The following is a 20,357-nucleotide window of genomic DNA, read 5'->3' as shown; positions in this document are numbered from 1 at the left end:
TGTACTATTCATGGGCAGGTTTAAGTCCCTTCCCAGAATAATTCCTTCTCCTTGTAACATTTATAATATTTTCCCTATATCTAGGTAGAAACTACCTCAATCCATGTTGGGGACATAAATATTCCTGAGAATAAGGGGTGCTCCATCGAAAGTAACCTCCATTGCTATATATTTACCCTTTGCATCTATTAATGTACTACTCCTGGTCATTCATGTTTAATTTGGTCTTAACAGTTTGTGTACCCCTCTTGATCTTTGATTATTATATTTCTTAGTTAAAATACACTCTCTGTCTTCTTCCAATAGGTCTCCTGCATGAGAACTATGTCTGTTTCCATTTTACATTTGTGTGTTAATATCTTTCTCCTCTTAATGGAGGTTAATCCCTTTAACATCAGCTTCAGTACAACATATCAGTATATTAGCCTGCCTCTGCAGCGCTATTTCAGCTACATTGTATTTGTCACACACTATTATGACTAAAAAGGGAACATGTATAGGACCCATACAAAAGTACATCGATCAATATATATAACAAACCCAGGGCTCTATTACTCACCAAGAGAAAAAATAAACCATAAGCAATATAACATTCTTATGCTTTGGATGAATCTGACTTGGTTAATCGAAAGAAGTCCATGTGAAGATGCTACCTGTGTTGTGAATGTGTTTGACTGTATGGTTGGATGGATGCATGCTTGTAATGTATGATATCAGAGTGAATGAGGTAAAGATAGAATGGGTTTGTGTGAGTGTAAGAATGCTGTGTCTCTGGTGGTCCACCACTGGCAGCAGCAGAGATGTAGCCTGGGAGTCAGTGGGTTCCTGTCCTGCCACTTACTTGGACATATGTTGCAAGGAGTTAAGTCGAGTTATCTGGAGTGTCATGGATTAATTATTTCACCACTTTGGATAAAGGTACCTTGGTTACTCCAAAGAAGTCCATATGAAGATGTCACCTGCTCTCATTAGGCAGTTAAAATTGTCCCAATCTAGTATTTACTGGGTGGACAAGTCTTACATACCTATTTAATCTGCCACAGCGATTGCTAAGATCTTCATATATACCAAGCAGGTAACTTGTCCCTCAGGCTATTAGGAGGTTTACACAGCAGCCTAGTACGTTATTATGCATGCACAGTCTGTACAGCCAGCAGCCTGAAATTATAGCGTTCTTTTTTCACTATGCAGTTTGAGTTATTGTCATGTCATTCAATGTGGCTCTGATCTGTTTTCCCCACGCCCAGTACAAAAGTGCAGTACACCTCATCTACTCATCTACTCATGGTCCTTCTGTAAATGTCACTGGATGCATTTCATGGAACACCATACTTGTTCCATTGTAATCTGTAGGTGCCTATCCAGTCCTGGTTTTTCTGTGCATTCTGGGATTTGTAGTCAGAGTTTTATAATTGGAAAAGCAGAAATGCGGGTCCCAGAATGCAAGGAAAACCACAAGACTGGATAAGCACCTGCAGCTTGGAAGGGATTATGCTGCTGGAAACTATGGAACACTGACACAATACTTACTGCATTACGTACAACAACACCAAATGGGTAAGGTAAATGGACATATAGCAGGGGATTACCATACAGATAAATGATGGATATAACAACTTGTACTCCTCTGACACTATGTTCTCACTTTGCCACACTCCATGTTCCATTCCGTGGCTATGTTCCGGTTTTCCCATTTTGCCATGTTCAACAAGCATAGTTTCTACTTATAGCAAAATCTTACATGACAAATGCGTTCGATTTTTTAAAGTCATAAGGGATCAGAATACCCAAGGACAATACGAACCTAAAGGACTGGCTTGTACGATGAATCAAATCCTTGCTTTACTTGTATCAGCAAAGAAACACGACATGTCTTTCTGGAGTGACAAAACAATGCCCTCCTTAGCAACCAATGACTGGGCATCACTAAGGGTAGGTCTGCAGATAGTTGAATGTTTTCTGTAATGTAGGGCGTAGAGTGGGGGTTCCTAGCATTTCTGGAAGTGCTGTTACATACAATCGCTGGTTCAGCCATTTTGGAAATTGACATCAATAAGTAAGTAAAGTTGCGAGAGAAATTTGATTAACAATTTTTGTGTATATAGAAAATATAATTCAGTGAAGCTTCAGTTTTAAACATTTTAATCAAGGTAGAGATGGTGGAATATTATTTAATGTGTGCATTCTGAAGTCAGGCAGGAGATTTAAGAAAGTACAAATGGATTTTGATTCATGGAGATCACAATTCAATTCTAGAAAAATAGAAAAAGAGTGAGTACATTAGAGGAGGCTCATTACAATTCTATTTTACATAACATTTGTCAGACAAACATGCTTAGTTAAGTATATGGCAAGATAGTTAATTGTTTTCCTGGAAGAATCATTTTCAAGAAGGGATTAGGAAGTAGCTTATTCCGTATTGACTATTCAGAGGGGGAACAGAAAATAAAATTAAACAGGTAAGGGGGCAACAAGTGCAGATACCTCAACAATTAAGAATTAACATTAACAGAAGTGGAGCCAACTAGTGTTTATGGAGATAATAATGGTAACATTATTATGTTTTTTGTTGTATTTAATATAGATTGGTCTTACATTCACCAATCTCGGAATGTAAGGGTAAAGGGCTTATTGCGCCATGCTGGAGTTCAAACATTTGAAGTGCAGGATCATCTTGTGTCAGAGGCGAGCACTTAACTCACCACCAGGCCTCAGCAGTCCCACTTTCCACAATCATGCATCTCCCGTCCTCCTTTACCAGACACAACCAGCACAAAGGTTTACCGACATAACAACAGTTGGGGGTTGGCAAAGTTACCAAACATACAGGCTATGGAAGCAATATATGGGTCAGCAAATAAGTAATGCATGGAGGAAGCAGCAATTGAAGCATACCCCACATGGCATCGTGTTATAATATGTACACACTGACCTTACGTCAGTGTGGAATGTTTGGAGTTGAACGCTCTCACACAGAGTGTTCAACTCATTCCCATCATAGCAGCCCACCCACCGGGGGCCTTTCATTAAAGCTTATACAAAGCTTACTTGGGTCGTCTCCTAATTACTTCAAATGGCGACGAGGAACACCCCGTAAGGCCCCCAGAGCGGTTTGTGTTCCCTGCCCCTGCCTGCGACACTCATCCTGTACCAGTCGCTCCCACAGCATCCTGCGCCGCACCTTTTGTCCTGCCCTCCCCACCCGGCTGCCAGACGAGACACCAGAGAGGCCTTGCTGACTCTCCCCACGGCCTCCGGTGTTCTGCCAGTGAAGGGCGCCGCTCCTCCCTGCTGGGAGTTCAGAACGGCGCACATTCCCATAAAATCCGGCCTCAACGGTGCTCCACGCAGCAGAAGAGCTGTCCAGCCATCAGGTCAGAGGTGGGGGGAGGACATAACTAAGATTTCTGAACTGTCACGCAAACGCACGCGTTTTCATACAAACGCACGCATTTTTTTTGTTGTTTGTTTGAGCTTTTGAGCTTTAATTGGATACACCTCATTTGCCATTGAAACTGACACCGCTGCCCTGATTAGAACGTTGTCTCTCTTTCAAAAGCTGCCACTTTGTTGCCCTGCAGTGCGCACGCAGCAAGAAGGAATTTCAGGAACTTTCACTCTGCTTCAAGCCTTCATTGCTGCCATTGTGATCCAATTTCAGAACCCGATCTGGACATTCCATTAAAGACTTTCCAGGACCAGCTATCCTACATGTCAGCCCATTGTGAGGTCACAGTCCATGCCACTCATTGTACTGATACCTAGAGACTTTGCAGCACACAATAGTCCCACAAGATTCCATAGGCATCTCATCTCCACCCATAGCTGTGCACAACTTGCCGTGCTCCACCTACGCAGGTTCCCACTGAAGCGCACCACGGCATGCGTCCAGAGGGCTAGCGTGTAGGACACACACGCAGCCACTGATCCATCGCCTGCAAGCCGGAACTATCCCTCGCAGCCCCATTTGATCTCATAGGGCGTCTTCTTCGTGCACCGCCATGCAGACTGTTCCTCCACCAACCAAGTTTCTTCCGTGTCCTGGAACTCCCACATGTCCCTGGGAACAGTGGATAGATGGCTTTCAGGTTTACCTGAGGGCCATTGGTGGTAACAAATTCAGCGATGACCTCAAAGAGGCGACTCTACTTAACTGTACTGGGGCAGAGGCCCTCAGGATATTCAGGGCGCTTCCTGAGCCGGATGATGCAGGGGGTGACGCCAATGGCAACTGCAAATATGTGTCAGGGTCCGGCTTGAATGAATTCCACAGGAGCTGATGCTGGCCCCACAGACCCTCACTAGGAGTTCACCTCTCAACCCTTAATTATAAGCTGAGCTGAAAACCCCAAGAAAGGGAAAGGGGAATTTGGATAAAATAACAACGGAGACACTGCAGCCCTGCAACCGTCTGGTAGGCTCTGGTATCTGTGGTAAACAAATACACCTGGTTATTTATGTAATAAGAAAATTCTGTTTTCTAAAAGTATTCTAAATAAACTCTAAACTCATTACCTCTTAACCTCAGTAAAAGACTTAGAGGCTATTAATCTGTGTGTGATTTCTTGTAAATGTCTCTTGTGTTGTGCATACAGTTCAAACCACGTAGTCTCTCTAGAATTCTAAAGTGATGGTTTTTTGCAAACACCTTTTCTGGATTAAACTTTCCTCTTGCTTCAGAGTTTTCTTTAACCTTATGTAATTTTCAATGCTTTCATAGTGGCAGCCTTTCTCTGAAATATTGAAGTCCATTTGCATAAATTACATTAAGAAAATAAGCATTCTTCAACTTCCTGGAATATTGCTTCCTTATGCGTGTGAATAGTTTTCTTTATTTACATAAGAACGTATAGTTTCTTCCTTAAATAGCGTGTGCGATAAACACGTAAAAATCAGAAGACGTGAAGAATTGTCCTCGCGTTAAAAATACACACGCGATACCTAGCAACACACGCGCTCGCGTTTAAAAATCCACACGCGATTTTTAGCAAACACACGCGCATGAAAAAATACGTACACGCGATAAAAATCACACGCGCTGGTTAAAAATGGACTCGCGCTCTATCGCTACCGAACTCACGCGGAGAGACGAAATGGATTTCACATAAAACAGTTCACGCGCTTAAAACCACTCGCGCTTCACCAAAATGGACTCGCGCTCTATCGCAAACCCACACGCGCTTTGCCATGAGACGTCATTTACGTTAAAATGGACATGCGCTAAAATTCACTCGCGCAATCTTTTGGACACGCGCTCCATCGCTCCGAATACCTGCGCGTCTTCAAAAAACACGTAAATAACAACTTGCGAGCTCGCGCACACATTTAACAGTCTTTAAGAGCATTACACGCAATTAATTTCATTTAAACTCCTACGCATATCTTCAAACTTGTCTTCCTTAATAATAACTTCAACTGTAAATGTCTCTTTTCTCAAAATGACTTTGAAATTTGGTTAACCTTTTAAATGTTCTTAAAAAAATGAAAGTTCTCTGTGACAATTTTAAATCTTTAAAGAAACAATCCCACCTGATGACTTCTTGTTTCAAATGGATCAGCAAACAAAATTCTTACTTCTTTAGTTGATCTTCTGAGCTCTGAAAAGGCCTTACTTAAGGAGCTTAACTAAAACACAACCAGCCACTGAATTTCTCTGGATGAAAGGCAGTTTAGAATCTTGCTCACCTCCCAAGAATCAAACCCATTGTTCTCTCCACCAATCAGGCAAACCAAACATATCATTGTTCCTTTAACCAATCAGATTGAGTTTCTTTCGCTCCATCTTGACTTGGGCAAGCACAATGTTAATCCTATGAACAAACTCTTCCTGTTCCTAACCCAGCCAGTCCTGACAGTACCCCCCTCTTCAAAGCCCTGTCCCAGGGCCTGGCTTAGTAGGGAACCTCCTGTGAAACCTTTTTATCAATTGAGGGGCATGTACATCTACTTGATCCTCCCAAGATCTTTCCTCCGGACCGTATCCCTTCCAGTCAATAAGATACTGCAAGGTACCTCTAACAATCCTGGAATCTAAGATTTTCTTAACTTCAAATTCTTCTTCATTTTCTTCTGTGTATACTGCTGGTGGTGGTTTCCCCAATCTAGTTCCTGACACACAAGGTTTCACTAAGCTGACATGAAATGTAGGATGACTTTTGATACTTGCGGGTAATTTTAATTTGATTGCTACGGGATTTATTATTCTTTCTATTTCAAATGGACCAATAAATCTCGGACTAAATTTAGTTCTTCCCTTTAAACGTAGGTTTTTTGTGGACAGCCAAACTTTTTGACCCACCTGATAATGTGGTGCTTTACGACGTTTCTTATCAGCAAATGTCTTGAATCTTAACTTGCTTTTTTCTAAAGTTTCTTTAGCTTTTACTAAACCATCTCTAATACAAGTCAATCGCTGCTCAACCTCTGGATTAGAATACTCAGATGGCCACACTTCTTTCAAAAATCGTGGGTGAAAACCATAATTGCTAAAAAATGGAGAATACTTAGTAGAATCCTTGACAGAATTATTATAACTAAACTCTGCTAGCCAAAGAAGATCTACCCAACTTCCTCTTTCTTGCCAAAAAGCTCTAATATATTTTTCCAATTCCTGATTTACTCGCTCTGTTTGGCCGTTGGTCTGTGGGTGATAACCTGAAGAAAGTTTTACCTCAATTCCCAACTCTGTACAGAAAGCTCGACAAAACTTAGAAATGAACTGAGACCCTCGATCTGATACAATTTGTGTTGGTAGATCATGTAATCGTACCACTTCTTGCAAAAAACGTTTTGCCAGATTCCTTGCAGAAGCCTTTCCTTTCATGGGAATGAAATGCCCAGCTTTAGTGAGTAAATCCACAACTACTAATACTGTAGTGTAACCTTGATCTTTGGGAAGATCTACAATATAATCCATAGAGATTGTAAACCAAGGACTAGGGGGTACTGGTAATGGATTTAATAACCCAGATGGTTTTCCTCCTCCTGACTTTACTCGAGCACAGACTTCACATGTTTTCACATAGTCTTCAATAGCTTTTTTCATTTCTTTCCACCAAAATTTTCTCTCAACCAGTTCAATAGTCTTAAGAATTCCAGGATGACCTACCAACTTGGATTCATGACATTCTTGTATAATTTCCTTTTGCAGTTCCTTGCTTGGAAGGTAAATTTTAGAATGGACACATGGAAATCCTTCAATTAAATGTCTTCCAGAATCCTCTGCTAACCAAGATTGAATTTCATCTTCTGGTAATTCCTTTAGAATCTTTTTAAGAAGCTGATTCTCTTCCTTTGTAGTACTTAGGATAAATTTTTCTTCTGCAATCACTGGTTCTGGTAATAATTGATTTTCAACTTCTCCGGAAGATCCTTGTCGTGATAAAGCATCCGCTTTACCGTTTAACCGCCCAGGCTTGAATGTTATCACAAAATCGTATTCTGAAAAGAAAAGTGACCACCTAAGTTGTCGAGTTGATAGTGTTCGAGCAGATTTCAAAAACAGAAGATTTCTATGATCGGTTAAAACGGTTACTGTGAATCTTGCTCCCAACAGATATTGTCTCCATTCCTGAAATGCCTTCTTGATTGCCAAGAGTTCTCTGTCTGTAATTGTGTAGTTCACTTCTGCTGGAAGCAATTTCTTAGATAGATAGGCCACAGGATGCAACTGTCCAGTTTCAGGGTGCCTTTGAGAAAGCACTGCTCCAATTGCAACATTAGAAGCATCTGCCTCCACAAAAAATGGTTGTGAAGGATCTGGGTGTAATAAGATCGGTCCAGATGTAAAACAGTTCTTCAATGTTTTGAAAGCTTGATCCGCCTCATCTTTCCACTCAAATTTCATTCCTTTCTTCAATAATTTGGTGATAGGAGCAACAGTTTGAGAGAAATTTTTAATGAATCTCCTGTAAAAATTTGCAAAGCCCAGGAAGCTTTGGATATCTTTAACACAAGTTGGAGTTGGCCACTGTTCAACTGCCTTAATTTTCTTCATATCCATTTCCAAACCTTTGGGAGAAATCATAAAACCTAAAAATTCCACTTCCTTGGTGTGAAATTGGCTCTTTTCTAACTTAGCAAATAGTTTATTCTCCCTTAGTCGTTGTAACACCTTCTTTACATGTTCTTCATGTTGCATTATATCCTTAGAATAAATGAGAATGTCATCTATGTACACTACTACAAAGATGTCAATAAAGTCTCTTAATACCTCATTTATAAAAAATTGAAAAGCCGCAGGAGCGTTACACAATCCGAATGGCATTACTTGATATTCAAAAAGACCAAATTTTGTTCTAAATGCTGTTTCCCATTCATCACCTTGACGTACTCGCACCAAATGATATGCTCCACGAAGATCTAGTTTGGTGAATACTGAGGCTCCTTGAATTTGGTCTAACATTACTGAGATTAAAGGTAGCGGATATCTGTTTTTAATTGTTATCTTGTTTAATGCCCTATAATCTATGCATGTTCGTAAGGTGCCTTCTTTTTTAGGAACAAAAAATAATGGAGAAGCTGCTGGCGACTGAGAGTGCCTGATGAACCCCTTATTCAAATTTTCTTGGATGTAATCTTTCAAATGTTGATTTTCTTTTTCTGTTAAGGCATAGATGCGACTGCAAGGAATGTGGGCCCCTGGTTCTAAGTCAATTTTACAATCATACTCTCTATGAGGAGGTAATTCATTAGCTTCCTTTTCGCTAACTACATCATTGAAATCATGGTAACATTTTGGTAATTCTCCCATTACAGCCCCTATAGAATGTACTATAGTTCCCAAATTCACCAAACCTTCCACTACTTCTGAACAATTACCACTAGAAACATTTTCCTGAATTATTTCTCTACAACAATTTGTAACACAAAAAGTAGAATCCAATTTCACCACTCATTTTCCCCAATCAATCTGAGGGTTATGATACGTCAACCAAGGCATTCCCAAAATGATTTTCAACTGTGGGGTGTCAATCAATTCAAACACAATTTCCTCCCAGTGTCCTCCAATTTCCATTTCCAATGGGATTGTTTCGTGTGTAATTAAACCTGATGTCAGTTGAGACCCATCCACCGCTCTCACATACTCTGGTATACTTTTTACCACATAAGGCACATTCATATCTTTAACCACATTCCAATCCATGAAGTTACCAGTGGCTCCTGAATCTATTACTACTGGACCACTTCCCTTTAATTCCTCTTTAATATATAAGGATACATTCAAAGTAATATGTGGTACCGCTGCCTGAATAGTATTTGCCACTTGTTGATTTCTAGAACTGTTAGGAGAAGCGGAAGTCTTTGGACACCAAGGGCAATTTCCAACAAAGTGTCCTGATTTCCCACAATATAAACATAAATTATTCTGTCTTCGTCTATCCTTCTCCTCCTTAGTTAAAGGACCTCTCACCTTATTTACTCTCTCTACATTCCCAGTTCTCAATTCTTTATTTACAAATTCTAATCTTCCTTTATCAATTCTAGGGAAAACTCTGGGTTGCTCAACTCCTCCTCTTCTACGCTCAGCCTTACGTTCCCCTAATCTATAGTCAATTTGTATGACAAGATTAATTAAATCCTCACATGAAGTAGGTCTATTAACAATTGTAGATAATGCATCTTTCAATTCCTCCTTCAAGCCTCTATAGAATAAAGAAGATCGCTTCTCTTCTGGCCAATTGCTCTCTAATACTAAAGATCTGAACTGTGTAATGTAAGACACCAAACCTTTGGTTCCCTGTTTTAACTCTAATAATTCTCCATCTACTTCTTGAGATAATTGGCGTCTATCAAACATCTTTTTAAATTCTAACTTGAAGGCTAACAAGTTCTTTAGTATAGGATTCTCTTGACCAACTAATAATACTGACCAAGTTGCCGCCTCACCAGTAAGGTAAGACAGTATAAAAGCTATTTTAGAAGCGTCTGTATTAAAAGCTTCAGGTCTACAAAGGAAATGAAGTTCACACTGGGTAAGGAAAATCTGGCATTTCTTGACATCTCCCCCAAAACGCTCTGGAGGTGCTAAGGGGACTGGACCTATAGGTACATTCAAACTTCCCCTACTTCTTCCCTGAGAACTCGTTCCTTCACCCAAATCCTCTCTGATTAACACTGGTAATTCCCTACTAGTATTTTCTGAATCTCTTGACTCCAAAGAAATTTCTTCACCCTTACGGGTAACCCTGGAGTTTAACTCTTCAAACTTAACTTGTAATTCCTGGTTTTCTTTTCGCACAGCCCTCATTTCCTCCCTTAACTCTGAAAACATGTCCCTATGGAACTTGCTAGTGCCTCTGTGGGATCCATATCAGCTCAGGTGGAAAATATTATCGTGGGCCTTTCATCCTGTCAGGGTCCGGCTTGACTGAATTCCACAGGAGCTGATGCTGGCCCCACAGACCCTCACTAGGAGTTCACCTCTCAACCCTTAATTATAAGCTGAGCTGAAAACCCCAAGAAAGGGAAAGGGGAATTTGGATAAAATAACAACGGAGACACTGCAGCCCTGCAACCGTCTGGTAGGCTCTGGTATCTGTGGTAAACAAATACACCTGGTTATTTATGTAATAAGAAAATTCTGTTTTCTAAAAGTATTCTAAATAAACTCTAAACTCATTACCTCTTAACCTCAGTAAAAGACTTAGAGGCTATTAATCTCTGTGTGATTTCTTGTAAATGTCTCTTGTGTTGTGCATACAGTTCAAACCACTTAGTCTCTCTAGAATTCTAAAGTGATGGTTTTTTGCAAACACCTTTTCTGGATTAAACTTTCCTCTTGCTTCAGAGTTTTCTTTAACCTTATGTAATTTTCAATGCTTTCATAGTGGCAGTCTTTCTCTGAAATATTGAAGTCCATTTGCATAAATTACATTAAGAAAATAAGCATTCTTCAACTTCCTGGAATATTGCTTCCTTATGCGTGTGAATAGTTTTCTTTATTTACATAAGAACGTATAGTTTCTTCCTTAAATAGCGTGTGCGATAAACACGTAAAAATCAGAAGACGTGAAGAATTGTCCTCGCGTTAAAAATACACACGCGATACCTAGCAACACACGCGCTCGCGTTTAAAAAGCCACACGCGATTTTTAGCAAACACATGCGCAGGCTTTTAAAATCCACACGCGATTCTTAACAAACACACGCGCATGAAAAAATACGTACACGCGATAAAAATCACACGCGCTGGTTAAAAATGGACTCGCGCTCTATCGCTACCGAACTCACGCGGAGAGACGAAATGGATTTCACGTAAAACAGTTCACGCGCTTAAAACCACTCGCGCTTCACCAAAATGGACTCGCGCTCTATCGCAAACCCACACGCGCTTTGCCATGAGACGTCATTTACGTTAAAATGGACACGCGCTAAAATTCACTCGCGCAATCTTTTGGACACATGCTCTATCGCTCCGAATACCCGCGCGTCTTCAAAAAACACGTAAATAACAACTTGCGAGCTCGCGCACACATTTAACAGTCTTTAAGAGCATTACACGCAATTAATTTCATTTAAACTCCTACGCATATCTTCAAACTTGTCTTCCTTAATAATAACTTCAACTGTAAATGTCTCTTTTCTCAAAATGACTTTGAAATTTGGTTAACCTTTTAAATGTTCTTAAAAAAATGAAAGTTCACTGTGACAATTTTAAATCTTTAAAGAAACGATCCCACCTGATGACTTCTTGTTTCAAATGGATCAGCAAACGAAATTCTTACTTCTTTAGTTGATCTTCTGAGCTCTGAAAAGGCCTTACTTAAGGAGCTTAACTAAAACACAACCAGCCACTGAATTTCTCTGGATGAAAGGCAGTTTAGAATCTTGCTCACCTCCCAAGAATCAAACCCATTGTTCTCTCCACCAATCAGGCAAACCAAACATATCATTGTTCCTTTAACCAATCAGATTGAGTTTCTTTCGCTCCATCTTGACTTGGGCAAGCACAATGTTAATCCTATGAACAAACTCTTCCTGTTCCTAACCCAGCCAGTCCTGACAATATGAAAACGCACTGGCTAAGCTATCCAAACATTTCGGCAACAAGACAAATGTCGTCATGGAGAGGTACAGATTTTTCTCCAGAAAACAATTGAAAGGTGAAACTGTTGATGCCTTCCTTACGTCTCTCAGGACACTCATGTCGACTTGCAACTTCACTGGTGTCGGAAATGAATACCTCAGAGACCAGCTGGTGCTGAATGTCGCTAATCCACAAATTCAACAGAGACTGTGGCAATCCAAGAACCCATCCTTGGAGGAGGCCACCGAGATCGCCAGGAGCATTGAGTTGGGTGACCGTTGCTTGAAGGAGAGATTCGACCAGACAGGGACCTCTGAAGTGAGATCCATCGAAGCTAATATAAGGAAGACATCATTGCATGCCTTGAGGCCCTATCCACCTAGAGGGAGGAACTTGCTACGCTTCAATCAACCTTCTCAACGATGCCAAAAATGTGGTTGGCAGAAACACAGCGATGTTGACAGAGAGTGCCCTGCAGCAGCTGTCGAGTGCTATAGATGCAATCAGATTGGACATTTCGCCAAAGTGTGCAAAAATACAAGAGGCAGGTCGAGTGGCTTTAGGAGGCCATTTACCATGCCAACGAGAGGCACTGTGCGAGCTGTCGAAAATACTCAAGAACACGATGAGATGTTAATTGTTAACATAAGGAGCCCACCCATACAAATACTGACTGTCACCTCTTTACAACACTCTAAGGGCCCTTGGGTCAACATGCAGATCAACGGAGTGTCACTGCCTGTGATGGTGGACACAGGATCCCCATACACAATGGTTGGTGTAGAAACCTTTCTGTCTGAGCTATCTGGTAAAATGAGTGATTTAAAGAACACCACAGTACGAGCTACAGGGTACGGGAAGAGTCCCATTGGCATTATTGGCTATACATGGGTACAACTCAAGTTCCACGACAGAATGACCTACTGCAAGCTTTTCATAGCAAATAAAGGTTCATCCATAGTAGGCTGGGAAGAGCAAGCCGCTCTTTGTGTGAGAATCCATCCCGGCGAGGAGAACCCCATAATGGCTGTTCTGAGCGACGTGAAAAACATCAAAGATACCCTGGCAATACAGTTTCCCAAAGTGTTCTCTAAAAAAATTGGACTCCTGGAGGGGTTTCAGCATAAGATCATTCTCAAAAAAGGGGCCATTCCTATAGCCCACAGAGTCCGTGGAGTCCCCATAGGAACAAAAGAAGCACTCAAGAAAGAACTAATGCGCTTATGTGAGCAGGACATTATACAACCCATTGAGAGCTCAGAATGGCTTTCTCCCATAGTGCTTGTGAAGAAACCGGATAACTCCATAAGAATGTGCGTTGACCTGAGAGACTTAAACAAAAACATATGGATTGACAGGCACCCCCTCCCAAACATATCTGAGCTGTTAACGACTATGAAGCCAGCGAAGTACTTCAGTACCCTAGATCTTTCATCTGCATATCACCAAATAGACCTGGAAGAGGGTTCCAGAAGCCTCACCTCATTTGTAACTCCTCTAGGAGCATTCAGATTTAAGAGGATGCCTTTTGGTCTCGCATCTGCCGCTGCTGTGTTCCAAAGACTAATGTCACACTTGTTTGGGGGTTTGGGAGGAGTACATTGTTTCCAAGACGATATCCTCATATCGGCTGTATCAGAACAAGAACACGATGCAATACTTACCAGCGTATTAAGAGTGATTGAAAAAAGTGGCCTCACCTTAAAATTAGAAAAATGCAACATCAAATGCAACAAAGTGTCCTACCTTGGCCACTCCATAGACTCCAATGGCATCAGTCCCAAGAAAGAACTAATAGATAACATCCTAAGCATTGCCGAACCGATAAACAAAGACCAATTGAGACGCTTTCTTGGAATGACCGAGTATTATTCAAAATTTGTAGGTAACTATACCGACAAGACCAAGAACATGAGGAGTATCATGAAGAAGATGAACAAGTTCGACTGGTCCGAAAAATGCAAAACAGAATTTGAGGAAATAAAACACAACATCAATCAAGCACCCGCCTTAGGTATGTTTGACTGCAAGGCAAAAACAATCATATCGGTGGATGCTAGTAAGATCGGTCTAGGTGGGGTCCTGGAGCAAATCCATAGCAAGGGCAAAGTAACGATTGCCTTTGCATCCAGGGTACTAAGAGGAGCAGAATTAAATTATTCCACGATTGAGAGAGAGGCACTGGGAGTAAGATGGATCCTGCAGCATTTTCGGAATCTAATTTGGGGTTTACCCATTACACTCAGAACAAACCATAAACCACTTGTACACATTCTTCAGTCAAAGACACCGCATCTCATATCCCCGAGAATAAGACGGTGGATCCTCGATATTATGCAATACAACATCAACATATGTTGCACTCCAGGGACACAAAATCGAGTGGCTGACTGCTTCTCCAGGCTATCGACCAATCAGGACATTGAACCTGAAGATCCAGACCAAGACATAATAGCAACCATAAATCCAGCCATTCCCATCGATGAGTGGAAAAGCAAAACAAACAGTGATCCTGAGCAAAGAGAAATTAGGAAAGCAATAGCAGACGATTGGACAACGCCATCCCAAAGTCTTACAGACTTCATTCCCATCAGGCAAGAAATATACATGAACAAAGAACACATCTACAGAGGTGACAGATTAATCCCACCGATACAGCTCAGCAAAAAGTTGCTGGATCTGGCACATGAAGGGCACCTTGGGAGAAGTCTAACGAAGAACCGATTAAGGTGCAACTATTGGTGGCTGAACATGTGGAAGGGTAAGCGGAGGAGTTAGTCAAAAACTGCTCCGCCTGTTCCTCAAGCGATAAGTCCAAAACCACCAGGAAAACACCATTACAGCCAATTGAAAGCCCACAGAATGTATGATCTAAAGTGGCCATAGACATCATGGGGCCATTTGAAAATCTAGAAGCGGTCAAAATCTATATTATAGTCTTAGTAGACTATACATCTAAATGGATGGAGTGGGGTGTAGCAGAGACAAATGTAACCACTAAGAAAATCACTGAATTCCTAACGGACATATTCAATAGGGAAGGTGATCCCAAAGAACTATTCTCAGACAATGGTCTAGAATTCCAGGAGTTCCTCAAAGACAAAGCTATCCATCACATCACCACCTCCTTGTACCATCCAATCTCCAATAGCCTTGTAGAGAGAATGAACAGGCTAGTGAAAAGTGTGATTCAATTAGCCATCGTCAACACACTTCCGTGGAAGGAGACACTCAAGGAGGCCTTATGTGCATACAGGACAACTCCACACTCCACCACCAGTGTTGAACCATTCACAATGATGAGAGGCAGAGTTTCCTGCAATCGACTGAGACCAGCCTGGATCTTTATGGACAATGGAGAGGTGAGATTGGACATGGATCACATTCAGGAACGTGTAAGAGAGAAACAGAGCAAATACAAAACATACTACGACTCAAAGTAAGAGAGATGGTAATTCAAAAAGGAGATTTGGTATGTGTTAAAGAACCCAAGAAGATCCTCAAGGGAGAATCCCGCTTTAGATCCCCGCAAAGGATAGTGAGATGCTTTGGCAAATCTGTACTGTTGGAGGATGGAAAGAAGTGGTCCGGCGATGACCTAGTGAAAATAGAGAGAGACCACAAAAAGCCCAGTACAAGTAAGGACATACTAACGAGAGAGGTTATCCAGCCAGAAGACACACATCAACAAGACTGTGATGAGTACAGTGGCTTGACCACTGAACCTACAGTCAGTCTCTCTAAGAGGAACCGGAGAATCATCCGAAATTATAACGATGACTACGTTTATTACTGATGCACCAAGCACTGCAGTCTACTGCCAAGAGGAAACCTCCGATGAGAAAGTGTTACAGTTCTATTTCATTGTCCTCCTTTCCCTTTTCTCCCCCCCTTCCTTCCTTCCCTTTCTTTCTTCCTTGTAAGGGAGATGTTATAATATGTACACACTGACCTTACGTCAGTGTGGAATGTTTGGAGTTGAACGCTCTCACACAGAGTGTTCAACTCATTCCGATCATAGCAGCCCACCCACCGGGGGCCTTTCATTAAAGCTTATACAAAGCTTACTTGGGTCGTCTCCTAATTACTTCACATCTGTTTCCATTACTGCCTTGATGTTCTCCTCATACCATTCCAACATGGAGACTTACGGAAATGAGGCTTGTTATCATAACAGTCCTCTTATCTATAATCCCAAATGTGCATAATTAGTAGGTAGTACATCTACCAACATAGTGGAGGCTAGTCATTCTTCCATGCATTCATTGCCCTGGTTTAGATTCAGGGGTAGCTAGCATGCTCTTTTGTACTCCTAGTTTCCAGTGTTCGTGCTCTTATTCTTGAGTGGGCTCATATTGTTTGAGCTTGGTCGTGTATAGCTGGAGGTGGATTTCGAATATATAATTCCTGTGATCTTGATATATACCTTTGTTGCAAGTACAACACTCACACTCCTTATTTTTTTACTGTATTTTTGGTAGTTTGATATAGCAAGGACCAAGCCCAAATGCGGGACAGAGAGCTTTACAGTGAAAAGGCTCTGGTGGTATCAAGGTCATGCATGCGGATATCCAGCATCACAGTCAAAATATTTACAATTACCTCTGCTTTTGGCGAAAGACAAACTAAATAATGATTGTACCGATTGTCGGAAGCGACTGGTAACAGTGTGGCTTGAAGATCTCGCACAACGTGTTGAGATCCCTTACTCTAACAGGAAGTCTGAGAAGACTGGAGATGGACTGGATACGACCAGGGTCTACGGACTGAAGTAGTGCCATTCAGGCTGCTGCCATCTAACAGCTGTGCTGCAGACCAGAGCTATGCTGTATTGTGCCTGCATCAGCATGTCACCCTAGCAAGCCCCCTTCTCCTCCCTCGAGATTCTTTGGAGTTTTCCTTGCCAGAGTTGTGTACTGAAAACGGCATCCATGGACGTCCCTTGATGTCGGGGTGCTTCTGATGAGCGCTGGTGAGTGTGTGCATGATATTAGCATTTTCTGGCTTGCTTGCCTGCCCGAAAACTTGAGGTGGCCTGGCAGGATGAAGGTTGTGATCGTTGAACTGTGATCGTGGATGTGAGGTGGGTTGAGGGACTCTCACTCTTCGCAAAATTCATATCTCAATAATTGTGCATTGTTAAACTGGGCAAAGTGCTTGGAGCAGTCTGGTGTGTAGTGGGTAAGGTTACCTCCTCTTGCCTAGTTTGCATTATGCAACCGGCTTGCTTGCGGGATGCAATCTCCTTCCCGCTTAATGCCTTGTGTGCTTTAGTTTTGATCGACTCCTTCACTTCACGGCAAGCCCTTTGTTTTGCTTTGTTTTCCTGTATTTGCAGCTACTTTCTGACTGCATGAAATCCACAACCATGCAAAGATATAATCTGTGCAGTGGGCCTTCCAGTAGGGGGAAGCACTTGTGGAGTCCTACTAAACGCTCTGAGGGGCTAAATGAGGCACCCCGTCCAAAAAAAAGATAAAAAAGAGAATTCCAATGTGGCCTCTGCCTTGCAGCCAAAAATAACTTGCTTCCTTGACAGAGCAGCAATTCCTGGTGTGGTTACGTACAATTTACCAATGCAACCTCCTCCTGCTGCACTTTCTTGCAATATATCCTGCAGTCCTGATAACAGTATTCACTGTTTCTCGCCTCCAAAGGCAGTACAGACTCTTTGTCCTCTCCAAGAAAAGAGCCTACATCCAAGCCCGCATGTCTGTGGCATCTAACAACTCGCACAAACTTTTCAAAATCTGCAAGGAGCTGGCCAATCCTGCTGCAGTCTCTACCTCTCCTGTTTCCCCCAAGCTCCTCTGTATGGCCTTGGCCTCTCACTTCACTACTAGAACTCAGGACATCCTATCCACCCTCTTTTCCTCTACCTCCTCCTCCTCTACCACGCCTGGCCTGTCTGAGGGCATCTCTCCTCCTCGTTTCTCCTCCTTTCCCCTGTTCGCCCCTGACGATGTTTCTAGACGAGTCTGATCTGTGAAAGTCTAATCAAAGCAGGTTCTCCCCTGCTCATCCAGAAGAATCAAGGACCACATCGACAACCTTCCTCCAGCCATGGCTGATTTTTGCAATCACTCCTTTTCCACTGGAATTTTCCCCTCCCCCTTAACACTCTCTTGTGCACCCCCTTCTGAAGAAGCCCTCGGCTGATCCTTCCTCTCCGGCTAACGATCGCCCGATCTCCATCACGCCTTTCCTAGGCAGACTCTTGGAAAAGTTGGCCATCTCCCAGCTTAATCTACATATTGCATCTGTTGGTTGTATCCATGACCATCCGTCTGGCTTCAGAGCTGCCAGAAGCAAGGAAACTCCTCTCCTGATAACCTGTGAAGACTTTCTCTCCAATCTTGACTCTAATCTCCCTTATGTCCTAATTTTTCTCAATCTATCCTCTGATTTTGACAAGGTCAACCATTCCATCCTGCTCAATCGTCTCTGCGACAACCTTGGTATTACTGATCAGGCCCTGGCCTGGTTGAACTCCTTTCTCACTGACCAACCCTCTCAGGTCCAACTGGGGTCTTTCCTCTCTTCTATCTCTCTCTCTACGTGTGGCGTTCCCCAGGGGTCTAGCCTCTCTCCCTGGCTCTGTAACCACTATGTGGTACCTCTTGCCCACTGCATTGCTACTTTCAGCTGCAATTTTCAAAGTTATGCAGATGACAGTCAGCTCTCTTTCAGGCTCCCCTTAGCCACCTCTGCTTCTTCTCTCAATTCGAGACTGTTTGGCCGCAATTCAGGAATGGTGTGCCACCAATGATTTCTGCCTTAATGCCAGTAAGACTGAGGTCCTCCTCATTGGGACACCCACTCCCTCCTTTCCTCTCTCTCTGGCCGCCACTCTGGGCCCTCTTCCTGCTGCTTCCTGTGAGGCTAAGAACCTTGGTGTCATCTTCGACTCCACCCTGTCCTTCTCTCCTCTCATCTCTGACATCTCTAAGAAGTCAAACTGTCAGTTGCACATCCTCAGAGGTATTCTTCCTTTTCTCAATTTCCCCCAGAAGCTCACTGTCTCCAGAGCTCTAGTCCTTTATAGGCTGGACTATTGCAACAGTATCTTTCTAAATCTTCATGCCTCTACTCTTTGACCTTTACAACATATCCATAACAGGATTGCAAGACTTGTCCTTGGCCTCAAGCTCAGGCATCCCATCTCTCCAGCTCTGAAATCTCTTCACTGGCTCCCTGTGGCGGCAAGGATCAACTTCAAGACCCTCTGCATCATCCACAAGGCTTTCTGGGGACTGGGATTGCTCTGCCTCCATCTTTCTCTTCCAAATCATCTTCCTTCTCGAGCTCTCCGCTCATCCACCTCCAACTCTCAGAGGGTCAGACATTTCACCAAGCAGAGAGTTGGGGGCAGATCTATCTCCTCGGCTGGGGCCTCCCTCTTGAACAGTCTCCAAGCCTCTCACAAACTTGAGCAGAACCACCTCTGGTTCCGGAAGCAACTCAAGACCTTCCTTTTCACTTCCGCTTTCTCTCTTCCTTTCCCCTGCTGATGCACTTGACTGCTCCATGCACTGGCCACCTGGTCACTCTCTGAACTCGGGCCGAGGCTTCTGCATGTCCAGTTGCCCTAACACTGACTCCGGGCTCCCCAGCACTTAAGGGCCTGTATCTGCAACCCTACAGTCCCTTCTCTCTGCAACTCCCCCTTCCCCTCCTCACTAGGACTTCTTCCCTTCCCTCTTCCCCGCACTTGCACAATCTGAATGACAGATCGTTATTTTGCCCTCCCTTTATTTCCCTCCTTGTCGTGTCGCGCCTAGAATCACTTGTGTACAGGCACGTTATAAATGCCACATCATATCATATCATATCCTGTAGATAACAACAGCTCTTTACTTAATCGATATTTAAATCTGATACGTAATTCCTAACTCAATTTATTTTGATAATATCATTGGATCAAATTTGTCAGCTAGCCCGAAACTTGAAGCGCTTGTTTCCAACTCTGACTCCACCAGTGACAAAACCGACAGTACTGATGACATCCTAATCTCTTCAAAGAGCATTCCCAGTGCAGAGGGTGCAATTTCTTCCTCTTCAATTAATACAATCCTCTCTAAGATTGATGCATTGTTTATACTCTGCTCTAACACGACTGCAGAGCAGCGTGAACTGAAATCTATTGTAGCCAAAGTTGTTGATGTTATCCTCAACTGCAACTCTGACACTTGGTATGCAACAGCCGGTAGACCCAGAGGGCAAGAATGATGCCCCACCTGAGAAGCTTGATGTTCATAGTAATTCTCATCATATCCAAGCATGTGTACACATTGTTGATTCTTCTAATACTGTATAGGAAATTGACAAG

At 42.5% G+C, this 20,357-nt stretch overlaps 1 protein-coding gene across 1 annotated transcript in view; it reads left to right on the top strand.

Moving 5' to 3' along the window:
* The first annotated feature begins 1,893 nt into the window (after positions 1–1,893).
* RMDN1 (regulator of microtubule dynamics 1) overlaps positions 1,894–20,357 on the top strand; it is an 857,211-nt gene continuing 838,747 nt past the window's right edge. The window contains exon 1 of the mRNA XM_069621304.1: positions 1,894–2,056. Within this exon, the coding sequence (XP_069477405.1) occupies position 2,056 (1 nt within the window). The 5' untranslated portion in view covers positions 1,894–2,055. The remainder of the gene's footprint in view (positions 2,057–20,357) is intronic.

This window comes from Ambystoma mexicanum, chromosome 5q (genome assembly GCF_040938575.1).
Source record: "Ambystoma mexicanum isolate Mex_15411 chromosome 5q, UKY_AmexF1_1, whole genome shotgun sequence".
Classification (NCBI taxonomy): domain Eukaryota; kingdom Metazoa; phylum Chordata; class Amphibia; order Caudata; family Ambystomatidae; genus Ambystoma; species Ambystoma mexicanum.
Note: the sequence above shows the minus strand (reverse complement) of the source record. Positions and strands in the feature narration are given on the sequence as shown.